Genomic DNA, 17,515 nt, shown 5'->3' on the forward strand with positions numbered 1-17,515 from the left:
TCCCATTCCCACCTTTTCTCCCGGCTCCCCTCCCATCCCCTCCTGCTCCTCAGTTCCCCCTCCTCCCTCTCTTTCCCCCTCGCTCCCGCCTCTTCCTTCTCTACCTCTGGGCTCCGCTCTCGTCCTCCCCCCTCTTTTTTTCTCTCACTCCCCCACCTCCTCTCCCCTGGCCGGGAGGCGGGGCACGCGCGAGAGGTTCAGCCGGCGCGCACAGCCGGCAAAGACGCCCGGGACCGCCCAACGCGCGGCCGGAGACCACGCCCAGGGGCGGGGCCTGGCTTCCGGGCTGGGCGCTGGTGGGCGGGGCGGGACGCAGAGCCCGGGTCTCGCGAGAGCTTCGGTGGTGACGCCCGGGAGGGCGGGCGTAGGGCGTAGCGCGGGCGCGGGCGGGTGTGTTTGAATCTGGTCCGAGCGCGGGAAGCGGCGGGTCCCGGAGGAGGTGAGCGCGCCGCGCCAGCCCGGTGGGCTCCGTGTGGGGTCGGGGCGCGGCGGGGCGGCGGGCCAGACGCGCCTGGGGAGCGGGGCTCCCGGCCTCTCCTCTGGGGCCTCCCCGACCCTCGGCGTCCTCACTGGACCGGCCGCGCCCGGCGAACTGCAAACGCGGGAGAGCGGCCCCGGGCCCGGGAAGGACCCGGAGGTCACACGGACGGGCCAGGCCGGAGCCCAGAGCTGGACCGGACGGGCCTGCCTCGGGCTGGCCTGTGAGGGCGGCCCGGCCACCGGGACTCGGGCGAGAGCGCGCGGCGGGGCCTGCAGCCTGCCGGGGCAGCTCCCTGGCTGGAGGCGGAGGCTCTGTGCGGTCCTGGACACCGGCAGCGCGCGCTTCGAGATGGTCACTGCCGAGAGAAGCAGGAGGACGGCGCGACGTGTTAGTCTGCCGGCAGCCGCTTTTCTGTGTTTAGGTGAAATGCCGCGGGGGTGCTTGTGGCCGTGAGAAAGGCGACGGCGTTAGGGCGGGCGGCAGCCCCGCTTGCCGCTCCCCACACGCTGTGGCTTGTTGCGCTGAACTGTCCTTTCCTTTTCTAAAGCCAGAAATTGGTAAGCCGCTATTATTCAGCACGTGTTGCCCATTCGCACTTCCCTCTTGATTGGAGAGTAGAAAGCTCCGGCTTCCTGATGAGGGAGTCATCTGTTTATTTTCTACTTTTTTTTGGTTGAAGTTAGAAATTAAAGTCTGTCTTTACGATGACACCCTAGCTCCAAAATTGTCATAATTCTCCATAAAGCTCTATATTAGGAGCAAGTTTTTATTTATTTTCAAAGGGAGGAAGTCCTGAGACTGGGTGTGGTGGCACATGCCTATTATCTCAGCTCTTGGGAGGCTGTAAACAGGCGGATCACTGAGTCTGATCTAGTAGTGAGACCCTGAACACCCTGTAGACCCTTCTCTAAAAAAGAAAAAAAAGTGAGGAAGTCCTATTACAAATATGTTGCCTCATTTGCTGTGTATTTGGATTGATGGCTTCTGAGCAAGGCAGGCCTCGCATCAGGTGGTGTAAGTGTGAAGCAGTATTCTTGAGGGAACTCTGGCTGGAAGGAGGGTGTACACAGTCCCTGAGCTCCTTATTTCACAGGGGTGGGGAGAGGACCGAAGTTGGCAGATTTCCTGCACAAGCTAACAAGCTCCCTGGTGAACTCAGGGCCTCTGTCTGGTCCTTACTTTGAATAACAGGTTCTTAGGTTGAATAACAAGAGGACAGTAGGTAAGATCTCAGAGGGAAAGCTGTAGGAGGGAGGGAGTTGTAGAATTCAGCAGCTAGGATGACGGTCAGCTTGTTTTCCTGTGGAATTGACTCAGGTTTGCCATCTAGCTGAGTTACTGCAGGACAGACAGGTGAGCAAGTTATTTTTTTATATTTAATTAAATTAATTTATTCAGTTTTTTACAGTACTGAACTCAGGACCTTGTGCTTGCCAGGCAGGCTATATCCCTGGCCCGTGAAATTGCTTTTAGGTTATTATAATTTATCGTGTATTGGATTATTGTAAGGAACACATCACTATAGGTGATAGAGGATTTTTTCAGTTCTTTGCTATTTTACCAAATTAAATCTGTAGAAAAAAATATATTTCCAAGTGTAAGTTCTTGTATGATTGTGTTTTTCTACTAGGTTTACAAGACAAATGCCATTTAAACAGTTTCATCCTCATGGAAAAACGGGAGACATTTGTACAAGCGGTATCTAAGGAGCTGGTGGGAGAGTTTTTGCAATTTGTTCAACTTGATGTAAGTCTGTTTCACTTGATGGTTAATATAAATCATACCCTAGAATCATTATGCTACAGATGAAATGCAGTTATTTTACTGAAGCCATAGGGACCAGTGTTTATTTTTAAAAAGAGACAACAAAACATCTGTACTCCTAATTAGACCTGCAGGAGGGTTGAGCTAAGACACGGAAGGTAAACAAGTGAATCAGTCAGAGGACCAAGGAGCTAAGGAACCCCGACCAGGAGAAGGCAGGTTGTGTTTGAACCTGAAGAGATTCTGTAGAGCCTGAGTGTGGACAAAGTGAAGAGGGAGGCCCTCTTTGCCTTTTTAAGGAATTCACCCTTTGTCCTGGTGGTAATACGGAGTGTCCAGAGGGGGTAGTGACCTGCATCTGAGGAGGAAGGGAACCAAAGAGTGGAGAGAAAACTGGCTCAGAAGGGTGGTGACCAGGCTGCGCTTGAAGAGCAGTATAAAGGGAGCACAGCCTCCCGGGAGTAGTCGTTGGGGGTGAGCTCTCCATGGGTGGCTAGATCTGGGGCGGAGCAGGTGGTCTTGGAGGAGAGGTGGTGGCAGTTTCATTGGTGATATAGGAGACTGGCTCTAAGAAGATTTGAGGGAGAAGACAGTTCCGTTTTGGGGCTGCTGGATGGTTGCCAGTGGGTCATGCCAAAGGCTTGGCCGGTAAACAGAGGGACAGCTGTGTTTGAGGCACAGGGAAGAAGTCTAGACCGGAGATGGTGGTGTGTAAATAGAAGTGAGTATGTGTTCGCATGGTATAGCTGTCCTTCCTGTGTGAGAGGAAGAGAACAAGAGCGCACAGAAGAAAAAGAAAGCTGAAACTGAGAGAAACATGAGGGTGCTGGAGTCTGTGAGGGAGCAGCTTTGGTGGCAATGAGGGGTATGCACAGTTTGTGGCCTGGGAATGGAGGGGTTGAACTGCCAGGAGCCCAGTGCACTTGGGGTACCCCTGGTGAAATTTGCCTTTTGCTCACGTTGTTCCCTAGTGAATTCATAGCATTGGAACAAAGTGCTTCCAAACAAATGTTCCAAGAGCAGAATCAGCTCTGCTGTGTACCTGGTCCCCTGTGGAGAGTAGTGACAGGAGATCACAGTGCAGGAAGGCTCAGTCCTGTGATGAGCATTTCATATGCCTTCGGAGTGCGGCTGCCACCTGCAGAATAGGGGTACAGTGCGTACACAGTGCAGTCACCCTCCCAGTGTGGAGGGAGAGAAACAGACAAGTGTGTGAATTGTTAGGTGTGCTAGGTGTGTCAGTGGACAGCTCCAGGGGGTGGTGTTTGCACAGAGTCTATTGAATTATGCAGAAATTAGAAGGGGGCTCGTGGGAAGGCAGGATGCTGAGGCACCACCAGGAAGGAAGAGGCTGAACAGAAGTGGCCAGGCAGGCCCTGAGGACCTTGCAGGCCATGAGCGCTGCACTCCCTGGAGCTCCACCAGGTGAGAGGCAAGCTGAGAGGGACTATCAGGTGTGGAGTGGGAACAGTGGAGTGAGGAACCAGAAGTGGCTGCTGGCTTTTATGGACCTAGGCAAGAGTAGTCAGTGGAGCCCTGAGGCAGGATCTAATTTCCACCAGAAAGAGTGACAGTGGCAGCAGGAAGAGAAAAGGGCTGTGGGTCCCCAGCAGAGCTGGCACAGGTGGGGCCTGACTACGCCTCTGCACAGACCCACCTTGGCAGGTGGCACAGGGGACGAAGAGTGAGCCCCGTGCTGGACATTGAGGCACTCAGTGCAGTGGCTCTCGTTTCTCCCCATCTCCTTCTTCTCTTCTGTTCTCCTATTGAAATAATTGCGAAGATAAAAGACTCTCAAAACCTAGGAGTCTAACTGTGCAGATAACAGTTACCTGCAGTGCAGATTCACATTTCTGCATGGTCCAATAGCATCCTTTCCATCAGTGCTTTTTCCTGACCTAGGATGTACCCAGTGTCACATGTTCCCTAGTGCTGTTTAATCAAGGAGGGCTTTTCCTTGTGGGTCCTTTTTGCGAAAAGGACCAGTGGTTCAAGAGTGCTGGTGGCCCTTGTGTGCTTCCTTCATTTTCATCTGTTTAGTGATCTGATGAGACAGTGCCCATGCTTTGGTGAGAGCACTGTGTGTCAGGGCTCCAAGTATGGCTGTGTCAAAGGGGAGCAAGTGTGTCCTAAGTATTGGGGCCTGGGTAGCAAGGCCCACTGGCCCCAGTGGGAGCCTTCTGTTCCTTCTGGAATCATAAGCAGCCTGTGGGGAGGTCTGTTGGCACTGTACAGGTCCTGCTTCTCAGCAGACTTCCACCTGCTTACTTTAGCATTTATTGGTAATTCTTGCCCAAGTACAGTATTACTGTGATGGATGTAAAGCTCTCATATTTAATTCCACATTCCTTCTGTATTTATTCATTGCCATTCTACAGTGTGCCAGTGCTGGTAATGATTTGTTTTTATCATTAACTTATTATTGGTAGGACTCATTGATTCTTACTGTATAAGTTAACATTCCTTTACTGTAACCACAATGGTGGGTGCTCAGATTGTCCCAGAGTGGCTACAGAAAGTCTCTTTAACTGGATTCTGTACCTTCTGACAGTGTAATTGCTCTGTCAAACAGCATGTGGTGGTCTCTGCAGTGGGTGCAGGGAACAGCTGGGGCTGTTTGAAAAGTTCCCCAGGCTAAGGGTGTGGTAGCACCCTACTGCTCTAGGGAGCAGCAGAAGGGAAGCTGAGGGACGTGCAGAGCTGTACCAGAAGCTGAAGTGCCTGCAGGCTTGGCCATGTTGTTTTTGTTGTTACTGTCACTATTTGACTAGCAGACTTTTAAGACCTAATTATAGACCTGGAGAAGGTAAATATTTGAGTTGATTTTAGGGTTTTGCTAAGTGGGTGAAATTTTAAACTTACTTTCTATATGATAGAATTTGAAATCTGCAACCAAACTCTTGAACTTTTAACACTTCATTTTTTTTTCTTTCGTAAAGGATGCAACTAATTTTTTGTATTTATTTTTTAGAAAGATGCCTCTGATCCTTTTAGCCTAAATGAATTATTAGATGAATTGTCAAGAAAACAAAAAGAAGAACTATGGCGAAGACTGAAGAATTTATTAACAGAAATGCTGCTAGAAAGCCCAGTGGATGGATGGCAGATAGTAAAAGTCCAGGATGAAGATAATATGGAAATAGAGCAAAATCCAAAAATGGTATTTGTCTTTCAGAAATAAAAATTTCCTGTTTTCTATGTTAAAACAGTTGTTTTTCATTCATTCATTCATTCATTCATTCATTCATTCATATTTTCATGGTTTGGGTGCAGGGTCTCATTAAGTAGTGCAGGTTGGCCTTCAACCCGTTTGTGGAGCCCAGGCTGGACTTGAACTCACAGCAAGCCTCTTGCCTTAGTCTCCTGAATGCTGGGAGTATAGGCTATAGGTATGTGCTACCACACCCAGCAAAAAAGTTGTTTGTTGTATATAGCTGGGTTTTAAATGAAAAGTTTTGAAGTTCAAGGCAAAGAATTCTAGATATCCTGTTTATTGCAATTTTTTGCACTTCCCAGCCTTAATTAATATCTGCTACCACTGTTCTTTTAGCACAGCTAAACATTACTCAACTTTAATTTACTCTTAAATAAGCTAGAAGTGGCTTGAGTTTAGAAATTTATTATCTTCAATTTCTCTTAAAAATTGAGTTTTAAACTGATGATTTAAATTTACTCATGCTTTTTCATTTATAGAAAAAAAACATAGAAATAATCCATGCAATTGCATCTGTGATTCTGGCTTCCATCTCAGTGATAAATGAGAGTGAGAACTACGGGGCCCTGCTGGAGTGTGCTGTAATACTGAATGGTGAGTGTCTGCACTGGCCAGCCACAGGGAGCAGCAGGGTGCTGAACATGAGGCCCTGCTGTCAGAGCGAGGCCGAGGGTAGGCGCAGAGCTGGGGTGAGTGTGCCTCTGCTCTGAGGCTCTGAAACTTCAGCTGCAGAGGAGCCCAGGGTGGGGCCTCCTGGGCCCCAGTGATCCCTGCTCCACCTGTTTCCTGTGGGGAGATGCGCAGTTCTGAGCCCTGATTACCGTTGCCAGGTTCTTCATGTACAGGACAATGACTTAGGGCTGGCCTGAAGGGCAGTATCTGCTTGTCAGTTTCCCAGTATATGTTGTACCTGATAGTGCCAGTTTACCTGACAATTTGTGGTGTTAGTTTTTAATACTTATGAACATGACATAAGGAGTAATTAGTGATTCCGTGGTGCTTGTCAGGTTAGGGTTTTTGGTCTTGCTGCATAGTCCAGATTTGCCTTGAGCTTCGTGTGGAGCCCAGGCTGGCCTAGAACTTCTGCTGGACCTCTTTCCCAGCATCCCAAGTGCTGGGATTTTGTGTGTGGCTATGCCACCGTGCTTGGCTTTATTTGTCAGGCTTTAACTGAGGAGTAAAGGGGTAGTTAAGAGATGTAATGGTCTGAATTAATGAAAGGTGTATGATTATAAAATACTTAATGAAGTTATTACATAAATGTAAAATTTTATTTTGAGATTTTGAGGAATGATTTCTTTTTCTTTTTTCTTTTTTTTGCGGAACCAGGGATTGAACTCAGGCCCTTGCGCTTGCCAGGAAAGCACTTATTCCACTGAGCCGTGTCCCCAGCCCCTTGAGGAGTGATTTCAAAGAAATTTATGCATGTACCCTTGGTTCTCTTAGCACAGATTCTCACACTGAGCTTTTCTTCTAACAGTGGGGCGTGAACGCAGGGCCTTTGCACTGGGCTAAGTCACCAAATGTTTAATTTTTTTATTATTATTTTTTCAAGAAGTTTGTCTCTTTACTTGTCTCATTACATAGTACAGGCTGACCTTACACTCACAGCGAGCCTCCTGCCCATGCCCCCCAAGAGGTGGCATTACAGGTGTGCATTACCACACCCAGTTTAAATTGTTTAGTAAGACTGGGTCTCACTAGTTGCCCAGGTTGGGCTTGAAGTGGCGATCTTCCCTCCTTGGCCTGCCAGAGTTCTGGGATTATAGGTGTATACAGCCATGCTGGTATCTCCATTCATTCTTTTTTTTTTTATTCTCAAACCTTGATTTATTTCTTTCTGTGAAGCATGGGACAGTTTTATTTGTTCTCATTCTTTCAGTTCATCCCCCCTCCATTCATTCTTGGCATCACTTAGATTTATGTATCTCTTCACTATGTTATTTTAGTCTGAATTCTTGAAATACAGTCTCTTACTAAAAAGTCCCCCACCCCTGCCCCCTCCTTGTAGTGGGAATGAAACTCAGGACCTCACACTTACCAGGCAGGTGCTGTGCCACTGACCTATATCTCCAGCCCCTAAAATGTTTTTCCTAGTCTAGATAAAAATATTTCCCATGTGCTTTGTGAATTTTACGGCCAGTTTTATTTCCATATCTCCAAATACCTGTTTGATAAGATAACTAGAGCTAATGTGGTTGCTGCTACATTCCCAGTTAGTTAGGAATTCTGTGTTTATATGACATTAAGATATTTGTAATTAGGACCAGCCAAATAGCTCGGTGGATTAAAGCACCGTAAGCAGGTGCAGGGGCGAGGGGTTCGATCCCTGGGCCTGCCTGTGCCAGCCTCGTCCCCGGGGCATGAGGAGAGGGCAATTGAGACTGGGTATGCTTGTGGATCACTAGGATTCCAATTTAGTAGTGAGAACCTGAACACCCTGTAGACTCTTCCCTAAAAAATACAAAAAAAAAAGATATTTGCAGATAATTGTATGTTATTATTTGTTGAGTTTTCTAGTTAATGCAAACTTTGCAGTTTTATTTATTGATTTATTTTTAGTTTTTATTTATCTATTTTTTTCAGAACCAGGGATTAAACTCAGGCCCTTGCGCTTGCCAGGGAAGCATTTATTCCATTGAGCCATCTCGCCGGCCCCATTTATTTATTTTCTTAAGACAGAGTGTCATTAAATTGCTTAGGTGTGACTTTAGTCATGGTCCCACCTCAGTCTTCTGATGCTGGGATCACAGGCGTGCACAACTGGAGTTTTATTTTGTTTGTTTTTGGGGTGCAGGGGCTTGGACCCAGGGTCTTGTGCATGCAAGGCAAGAGTTCTACCACTGAGCCATCCCCAGCCAAGCATACACAACTGTGTAGCTGGCCTTTATCTTCTTTATATGTTTTGCTATATTACACCTCTGAGCCAGATTTAAGTCCAGCACTTGAAGGGAGGATTGTAGTGAACTCATGTTCAGTGGACCTGACCTGGCTGTGTGTTTGTTTTCTTTTTCCTTAGGGGAGGGTCTACTGGGTGTTCAGGGTCTCACTACTAGATCAGACTTGTCGTGATCCACCTGTTTATAGCCTCACAAAAGCTGGGGTTACAAGCGTATGCCACTACACCCAGTCTCAATTGCCATCTCAGCATGCCCCCTGGAGATGGGGCTGGCACAGGCAGGCCTGGAGATTGAATCCCCGGTTTCTGCGCCTGCTTGCAGTCGCTTTCATCTGCTGAGCTATTTGGCCTGCCCAACCATGACTCTGTGTTAACAGGGTGGCAGTGAGTGTAAAGATTTGAGCAGTATGTTCTCTGCTCTCTTTTCTTTTTATGCTGGTGGTCAGCCAGTTTGTCTTACTAAACATTGCGTGGTCCGACTACACACACTAGGCCGGCTGGTGTCTGCCTGCCACACCTTGCAGTTATGGTGCTCTGTGCTGTTGGATTTCATGAGGAACCCTGTGCTCTGCTGCAGGCATTTTGTACGCGTTGCCGGAATCTGAGCGGAGGCTGCGGAGCTCCATACAGGCCCTGTGTGTCAGGTGGTGGGAGAAAGGCCTGCCTGCCAAGGAAGACATGGGGAAGACAGCTTTCGTCATGCTGTTGAGGAGGAGTCTGGAAACCAAAGCTGTGAGTTCACTTTCTGTACTTAAAACTTCAGATTGTTTGGCTAGGAGGTGCCTGTTTTCCAGCTTCCCAGTGTGCTGCTGTCCATTGTCAGTTGCGGAGAGGTCAGGTGACTGTGGCAACTCCACACTGAGACAGAAAGCCTCGCTTTCCCCTCCTCCATCCTCCCAGTGGGTCTGTCCTGTCACTTTGCAGTGGCTACACAGATAGCTGCGCCCCCTCCACCTTCTAGCAGCTGAGGCAGAAGGAGAAAGCAGGGGAGCAGGGAGAACCTGCCTTTCTCAGGTCCTGAGCACCTCTGTTTGCTGAAGGAATAGAGAGGGGCAGGGCGAGGTGGCTTCTCCTGCATCTTTGGGGTCCTGTGAGGGGCAGGGTCTCTGCACAGGGCCTGGGCAGGGTGGTAGAGGGAGTGTCAGACTAGAGTCAGGTGCAGTGAAGATTGTGATGGGAACCGTGTTACATCAAGCACAGTCCCAGGGAGGTTGTGTTTAGAGTGTGGAGAGTGCCTTTGAAGATTTTTCAAACTTTAGTCTTCAGGAAATAATTAAAAAATCTAGGAAAAGAGTAACTTTTCCTAATTGAAACAATAATTCATGTACTAATTTTAGAAAGCTGGACACTTGATCTTAGCCAAAAGGCCGAGAAGCAATAGAAGAAAGCTGGACAAAGTAAAATAAAAATCCATAATTCCGCCACACAAAGTGATTGATTGATTGATTGATTGATTGATTGATTGATTTTGAGACAGGATCTCACTACGCAGTTCAGGCTGTCCTTGAATTCACTTTGTATACCAGGCTGGTCTAGAACTCACAGTTATCCTTTTGCTTCAGCCTCCTGAGTGCTGGGATTAGATGTGCGCCACCACACCCAGCTGTGATCGTTATTTATTTCTTTTTGACCTTCCTACTGAGGACTTACACTTCATAAGGAAGAACATGAACACTTTTTTTTTTGAGGATCCGGTGATTGAACTCAGGCTTTATTCTACTGAGCCATCTCCCCAGCCCTAACACTCTTGACACAGATTGCCGGTGACTTCTTAGAAAGCTGGTTCTGTCTCACGTTCCTGCTACTTGTGCCACAGGGTCTGACACTCTCTGGAAGCAGCCTCTGTTACGATGGAGAAGCCCTGTCTGGCTGCTCCTTAGCCAGTGCTGTGATTCTCCTTGCTGCGGAGAGTGACTGAGAAACCTTCCTTTATGTCAGAATTATTTTCTTTCTTTTTTTATTTTTATTTTTATTTTAACATTTATTGTATGTGTGTGTGTGTGTGTGTGTGTGTGTGTGGCCAGCTCAGCCCACCAGGGGGCGGGGCTGGCTGGCATGTGTTGCTGGGGTATTGAACCGCGGTCCCTGTGCTTTGCCAAGCTTGTTCCAAGTAGGTGCTTTAGACCACTGAGCCATCTCTCCAGCCCCTGTCAGAATTATTTTCATGCCATCACTTATTTTTTAAAAATTCATTGCCTCTGCCAATATTGTTCCCTTTTTAAGCCAAGAATCCATCTTCAGTGTTTTCCTGGTCTTTTAAACCTGTACTAATATAGTAACCCCTACTACATGTGACTGTTTAATGTTAAAAAAATGGAAAAATTTGGATTCTTGGTTGCAGTAGCCGCATTTTGGGAGCTCGAGAGCCAGATGTGCTTGACATCTGCTGCAGGAACAGGAAGAGTGTCCTGTCAGAGCAGAGGTTGTGTTCTGACAGCTTTTTCCTGTGTTTAAAATAATGCTCTCTAGAGCTACAAGTAGTCTTTGCAAATTGTAAATGTTTTCACTTGTCAGTTTTCTTTTTCTTTTTCTTTTTCTTTTTTTTCTTTTTGGCGGAACTGGGAATTGAACTCCGACCCTTGCTCTTGCCTGGGAAGCGCTTATTCTGCTGAGCCATCTCCCCGGCCCCCCACTTGTCAGTTTTCTACTTTGATGATTCATCTACCATTATTATTCTAGATATGCATAATTTGGAATAGACCTTACTATTCATTGAAAAAAACAAACCTTAAGTGCTAAGTGTAATATTCTTTCCTGTGTTATTCCTAGGGTGCAGATGTGTGCCGACTCTGGCGTGTTCATCAAGCTTTATATTGCTTTGATTATGACTCAGAGGAGAGTAGAGAAATTAAAGATATGCTGCTTGAGTGCTTCATAAATGTTAGTTACATCAGGAAAGAAGAGGTAATGGGTTTATGTTTTTTGATCTATTTGTGAGCTTTTTTTTTAAGTACAAGAGAATTGAAACTGGGTACCCCTGAGATAGATCCCTAGCACATTTTATTTAGTAAATAAGGTTCTCCTGCCTCAGACTCTGTGTAGCTGGGATTTGTAGGTCTGTGCTTGCACCTGGGGCTGTGTGAGCTGTGTCTTAATGCTATTTGCACTGTGCTTAGTGTTTTTGTGGCAGAGCCACATGGCCACTAGAGCCGTGTGCTTATTGAGTATCCTTTCTGTGCACAGCAGTGTGGAGGTAGACACTGCACAGGTCCTTGTTCATGCTGTTGTGAAATCAGAAGGTCGCAGGGGGGTTGTGTGAGCTCAGTGCTCATCCCTGCCCTAGATAGCAGTTGCTCTCCCATGGCACCCTGTGTGGAGCGATGAGGCAGGTGGCTGAGAACAGCCACAGTTGCTGGTGGGTGAGGAGTGCGGGGAGGTCACTGCTGTTATCACCATCATTACTGAAAAGATGGCAGACACTGGCTTGTACCTCCAGTATCTCCAGGCTTCTTAGGAAAGAAGTAAATGATGAGCCAGACAGAAAACCTTTTATGTTGGCTTATACACAGGTAGGGATGAGTTGTAGTTGTTTATCCAATTTGAGTAGTAAAACTTACTTGTTTTAAAAATTGATGTGCTGAGTGTGGTGATGTGTGCCTAAAATCCTAGCATTTGGGAGGCTGAGGCAGGAGGATTGCTGGAAGTTCAAATCCAGCCTGAAATCACATAGTGAGACCCTGGTTTTTTTTTTTTTTTTAAAGAACAAGAAAGAATAGAAAAAAAGGATGTGGGCATGTAACTTGGTGTAAAGGCCCTGGGTTTAATCCTTACCACCAAAAAATAAAGTTGATATGTTCTTTTGAGTTAAGGTGTCTATGGGGACACGTGGTGCTGTCTCTGGGGATTTATGAGTGATGGCTGATGCACTCACAAGAGTGTAAATATCGTATTTTTTCTTTCAGATTCATGTATATAGTGCAGTAGCATGTACATAAATTATTACATGATATGATTAATGCCACTTCTGAACTAAATGCTCTGTGTATTTGAAAATTCTTGCCTAGTAAACAGCCTCTTAACAAAATGAGTCTCAGTTATTTTATTTTATTTTATTTTATTTTATTTTATTTTATTTTATTTTATTTTATTTTATTTTTTTTGCGGAACCGGGGATTGAACTCAGGCCCTTGCGCTTGCCAGGGAAGCGCATACTCCACTGAGCCATCTCCCCAGCCCCCTCAGTTTATTTATTGAAGGAAAATGAACTATTAGTTTAATTCTCACTTCTGAATTGCAGATTTCAGGCATTCTCTGGTTAGATTAGCTGACCACGACAGAGCTGTCATGAGATGTTTATGGCTGCATGCTGTGTCTGGCTTCTACGGGGACAGAGATGCCCAGTGTAGCCACTGGATGGGTGGGAGCGCTTCTGTGCTGCCAAAGCAGGTTCTGCAGACAGCAGCTGCCAGTGTCCTTTCCAAGTTAGAACGTGTATACTTCCTGTTTAGGAACAGATAGCTTTACTAGTATGAAGTAGTTAAAGACTTGCTCATAGGAACTTTCTACTTAGGTACAGTTTTATCCTGTTTCTTATCTATAGGGAAGAAGATTTCTAAGTTCTCTCTTCAATTGGAATATAAGCTTTATTAAAATGATTCATGGAACCATTAAAAACCAGTTACAGGGATTACAAAAGTAAGTATGTTAAAGTTTGTCCTATGTTAATCTGATTTTCAAAGTGATTGATCTGACTTTTAGGAGTTATGTTAATTTAATGAAAACTTTTAATAATTACATCTTATGTTATATACTACTGTAACAGTGGGTAGTTGTTTTCTTTATTTTTCTAGATTTTTGAGACAGGGTCGTACTGTATAACCCAAGCGGACTTCAAGTTTGTGATCCTGAGGACTGGCGAGATAGCTCAGTGGAGTAAGTGCCTGCTTAGGCAAGCGCAGGGGCCAGACTTCGATCCCCGGCACCACATGCTGCGCTGGCCCTGCCCTGGGGTGCACTGAGCTGGCCATGAAGACCAAGCATGGTGGTACATGCATAGAATCCCAGCACTGGGGAGGCTGAAAACAGGAAGATCACTATGAGTCTGAGCTGCATAGTGAGACCCTGTACCAAATACATGAAAAGAAAGAAACTTGTGATCCCCTTCCCTCAGTCTCCTGAGTGCTGGGATTACAGATGTACACCACCATGCCTGGCTTTTGTTTTCCTTCTATAAGAAATATTCTTTTAACAGTGACATTTTGATTAAGATTTCAATGTGTGATAGTTGCTTAAATAGATTACGTGCCCGTTAGACCTGAACCTCACAGCCCTGTGTCATTTTGGTAACATTCTGAATGAGCTACATGTCTTAGTTGAGAGTGGACCACGTTGTGTGGTTGTTGAGAAGAGTGCTGCAGTGTAAGAGTTGGGCACACACCTGCAGTCCCAGTTCTGGGGAGGCTGAGGCAGGAGGACTGTTGTGAGTTCTAGACCAGTGAGCTCAAGGCCAGCCTGAGCTATCTACTGCGATAGTCTCAAAACAAAAAAACAAAACAAAAAATGGAGAGAAGGCAGCATGGAGCCTTCTGGCCCCAGCACTGCCTCCTTTTGCAAGGCAGTAGTCAAGAGCTTTCCTTTTTTACTGTGTTGGTGCTGCATTTAAGTGTCACTTTCCACAACTCTTTTGAGATGGCTTTGGTTACTGAATTTCCTAGTGCCAGGTTGCCCTGCAAGTATTGCATCTCTTGATTGAAAAACTGCTAGGTTCACATTGCTTTCTCTTATTTCCTCATTTGCAGATTAATTAGGTTTAATAAGAGATATCTAAATTTCTGATTTTAGTGTCAAGTCTGGTATGTTATAACTTCCTGTGGGTGAGGAATTAGAGCCAAAGCGAGTCCAAGCCAAACATTTACTTATAGTCAGAGTTTTGATTTTCAGATTTGGTCTGGGCTTTGTCTTCGTTTCTTTCAAGATGGGAAGGTTGTGGGGAAGCCTAGCTGAGGCACCATCTGTTTGTCACACACGTCCTTTTTCTGATTTCTGTCCTGGGGAAGTGACAGCTCTTTAAACAACAAGCAAGGCCTTGAGTCTCCCCCCAGCCCCCATGACAGGAGAGTCATTGACACCATATGTGCTAAAGGTGTAACTTTTTAGGCTTGCATTAACAACATTTTTATTGTTTTTTTTTTTTTTTTTTTTTAATAGATCGTTGATGGTGCACATCGCAGAAATTTATTTCAGAGCTTGGAAAAAGGCTTCAGGGAAAATACTAGAGGTATTTTGATTTTGTTAAATGTTTATTATATTCTGGTTACTAAATAAATAGTGAAGGAATATCTACTTAAAGCTCCTCTTCATGCTGCCTGTGAAAAGGAAGCTGAATGATGCCTGGGTGTGAAAGGTGTGGGAGTCTGCACTCTTTCCCCATGTCTTGCCTTACGCCAGAATGCTTTAGGGATTTTGCCTGTTTTGGTTGCCCTGAGTCTGTGTAGCCACATGTAGTTATTGGGTGCTCAGAAGGTGGCCATTCTGAGCTGAGATGTGCTGTATGTGGAAGATACATGTCAGAATTCAAAGACTTTGTACAAAGAATAACTCGGGTCAGGGGAATAGCTCTGGCACAAGCACTGCCGGCAAGTACAAGGTCTTAACTTCGATTGCTGATACCAAAAAAAAAGCATTTCTTACTCGTACTTTCTACAAGTATCAATTACATCTTGAAATGATAGTAATTTCGATGTAAAAAGTACATTGTTAAATATACATAAAGCTATTAAAGTGTACACAATGTATACATGTGTAAAATATATAGTATAGACAAAAATATTAAGATATTAACAAAATGCATTATTTATATAATAACAATTATTAAATCATTTTGCCTTTTATTTAATGTGGCTACTAGGAAGTGCAGAGCTGGGGCTGGGGAGATGGCTCAGTAGAGAAAGTGCTTCCCTGGCAAGCGCTTGTTGTGCTGAGCTGTCTCCCCAGCCTGCTGTTGCTCTTGTAGGTAGTGCTGCTCAGCACTCTGTTCAGCCTTTTTCAGTGACATTGTTTGGAGAGCGTAGAGACTGCATTCGCATACGGTTGGGTGGCCTTTAACAAGTGTAATATTTATGTCATGAAGCTATGGTGCTAGGCTTCGGGATCCCAGTTAAGCAGTCATAGACTCATTTGGACAAAAATCAAGTGTTGGACACTGTTCAAGGTAATCAAATGTGAGAGGAAAATGTTTGCTACAAGTGAGGAGGCAGCCTTGGAGAGCGGCCTCGCGCTTGACGCCACTGCCGCTGCTGCTGCTCTCCAAGGAGCTGGCTGTGGGTTCTGTGGTGGTGGAGGGTGAGCTGGGTGTGGCCACTTTTGCAGTTTATTTTTGTCCACATGAAGTTGGGTTTCCACTGCCAGGGCTGATCCCTGACTTCAGCTTCTAGAAAAAGAATTATCTGCTATAGTTCCCTCTGGACAGGGTTTAAAGTAGTTTTAGAACGTGTAATTTCTTGAGCTAAGTGGCAAAGCCAGGAGGATGTCATTATGGATTTTTTTCAGTGTTTTATTGCTACGTGAAATCTGTTCTTAGGAAGAATTTTTGTCCTTGGAGTGTCTCCCTTTTTTTCAGTAGTGTTTCAAAAAATGGGAGTCTGTAATTAACACCTTATTCTTGACTGGACCTATACAAAATTAGCCTCATTCCTTCACCTTCTTCATTCCCTCAAGTTTTCAGAGCAAATTCCAGACATGAGGTTTCATGTCTACTTAGTTCATTGTGCATCTCCAGAAATGAGGTTATGTAGCGCCATTATCGTACCTTTAAAAGTTAGCAATAAATCTATGGTATTTTAGAAGTAATCAGACCATATTAAACCTTTTAGGGCCGGGTATGGTGGTGCATGCCTGTAATTCCAGCACTCAGGAGGCTGAGGCAGGAGGGTTGCTGTGAGGTTCAGGCCATCCTGGGTTATTTAAGTGGATTCAAGGCCACCCTGCGTGGCATAGTGACACCCTACTTCAAAAAAAGCTGAAAAACAACAACAAAAATACTTAAGCCCTTTACTTTCTAACAGTGTCTTTCTCAGTCTTTGAATGAGGATCCAGAAGTTGCTCCTGTGGGGTTTGCTGCCCAGCCACTTATTCCAAACACTCCTCCCTGGCTCTCTATGGCTCTGTGCCATGGTGCGTGGGAGTGTCCATCTGCTGGTGGTTGGTTTGGGTCTGGCTCTTGTGGCACCCGTAGTGTGCAGGTGATGTGACTTGTCTCATCCCATCACAGGCCAGCAGGACACTATTCACGTTTAGTGATGCTGAAGGGCATGTCTTCAGCACTTACTGGAGAAGAGGTCATGCTCGTAGCAAGGCCCCTCTGTGTCCTTCCTCTGGTGCAGGCCTGGGGTTGTTGCGGATGGGGCTGTGGTGGATCCTGGCTGCTCCCACAGGCTTGGGCTCTTCTGAGAGCTCCAGTACAGGGCTGTGCAGCGAGCACACGTCCTGTCTTGCCTGAGCACTCTCACTGGCAGCCATAAGAGCTCTTATTTCAGTCACTTCAGAGTTCCCACCTCCATGAGGGGAGTTCCTTCTTAGTTTTGGGCAGGCTTTTGGAACAGGTCCAGGTCTTCCTGGCCTGGAGGGGCTCCCCCTATACGCACCCCACTACCCTCAGTCTGCACTCCCCTGTGAGCTAACCTCCAGTGCTAGGTTTGCTAACACTGTCCTCGGTATGCATGGAAGGAGGATTGTGAGGGGTGTGGAGAAACCTGAAAGCTCTAGGGAAGAGTGGGCGCAGGGTTTCTGGACGCTCAGGTCCTGCTCCTTGCTGCGGTGCCCCCTTCCACCTGTGGGACGCAGGCACCAAGTGCTGCGCTGCGTGTGTGTTTCAGACTATTGAAAATGACTGCATCCAGGATTTGATGTTCCACGGCATCCACCTGCCCAGGAGGTCTCCAGTGCATGCAAAAGTACGAGAGGTGAGTGGGCATCCGCGATCACACGCCTGTGAACACGTTGTTAAGATTGTGTCTTATCCTTTGTTTTTATGTGATTTTTGTTAAGTTTAAAAATTAAGTTGTGCTTGCATACTGTCATTTAGGAGGGTTTCCCAGAATCTTGGTATTTGGTATCTGGCAGTTTTATGCTTGCCATTACCATCTTCATAAGGAGAGCAAGGTATGCTGCTGTGAAGACAGAATTGTGCTATATGGGAGTGACTTCTAAGGCATATGAG

General features: G+C 46.1%; 1 protein-coding gene and 1 pseudogene across 1 annotated transcript in view; one reads left to right on the top strand and one right to left on the bottom strand.

Annotated features, from left to right (window-relative positions):
- The first annotated feature begins 349 nt into the window (after positions 1–349).
- Ncapg2 (non-SMC condensin II complex subunit G2) overlaps positions 350–17,515 on the top strand; it is a 53,913-nt gene continuing 36,747 nt past the window's right edge. Inside the window, exons 1-9 of the mRNA XM_023712769.1 lie at positions 350–439; positions 2,112–2,227; positions 5,217–5,405; positions 5,939–6,053; positions 8,936–9,090; positions 11,128–11,262; positions 12,899–12,993; positions 14,506–14,575; positions 17,172–17,258. Of these exons, the coding sequence (XP_023568537.1) occupies positions 2,150–2,227; positions 5,217–5,405; positions 5,939–6,053; positions 8,936–9,090; positions 11,128–11,262; positions 12,899–12,993; positions 14,506–14,575; positions 17,172–17,258 (924 nt within the window). The 5' untranslated portion in view covers positions 350–439; positions 2,112–2,149. The remainder of the gene's footprint in view (positions 440–2,111; positions 2,228–5,216; positions 5,406–5,938; positions 6,054–8,935; positions 9,091–11,127; positions 11,263–12,898; positions 12,994–14,505; positions 14,576–17,171; positions 17,259–17,515) is intronic.
- LOC111816155 lies at positions 9,597–9,737 on the bottom strand (annotated as a pseudogene).

Source organism: Octodon degus, unplaced genomic scaffold (assembly GCF_000260255.1).
Source record: "Octodon degus isolate 3935 unplaced genomic scaffold, OctDeg1.0 scaffold00027, whole genome shotgun sequence".
Taxonomy (NCBI): Eukaryota; Metazoa; Chordata; class Mammalia; order Rodentia; family Octodontidae; genus Octodon; species Octodon degus.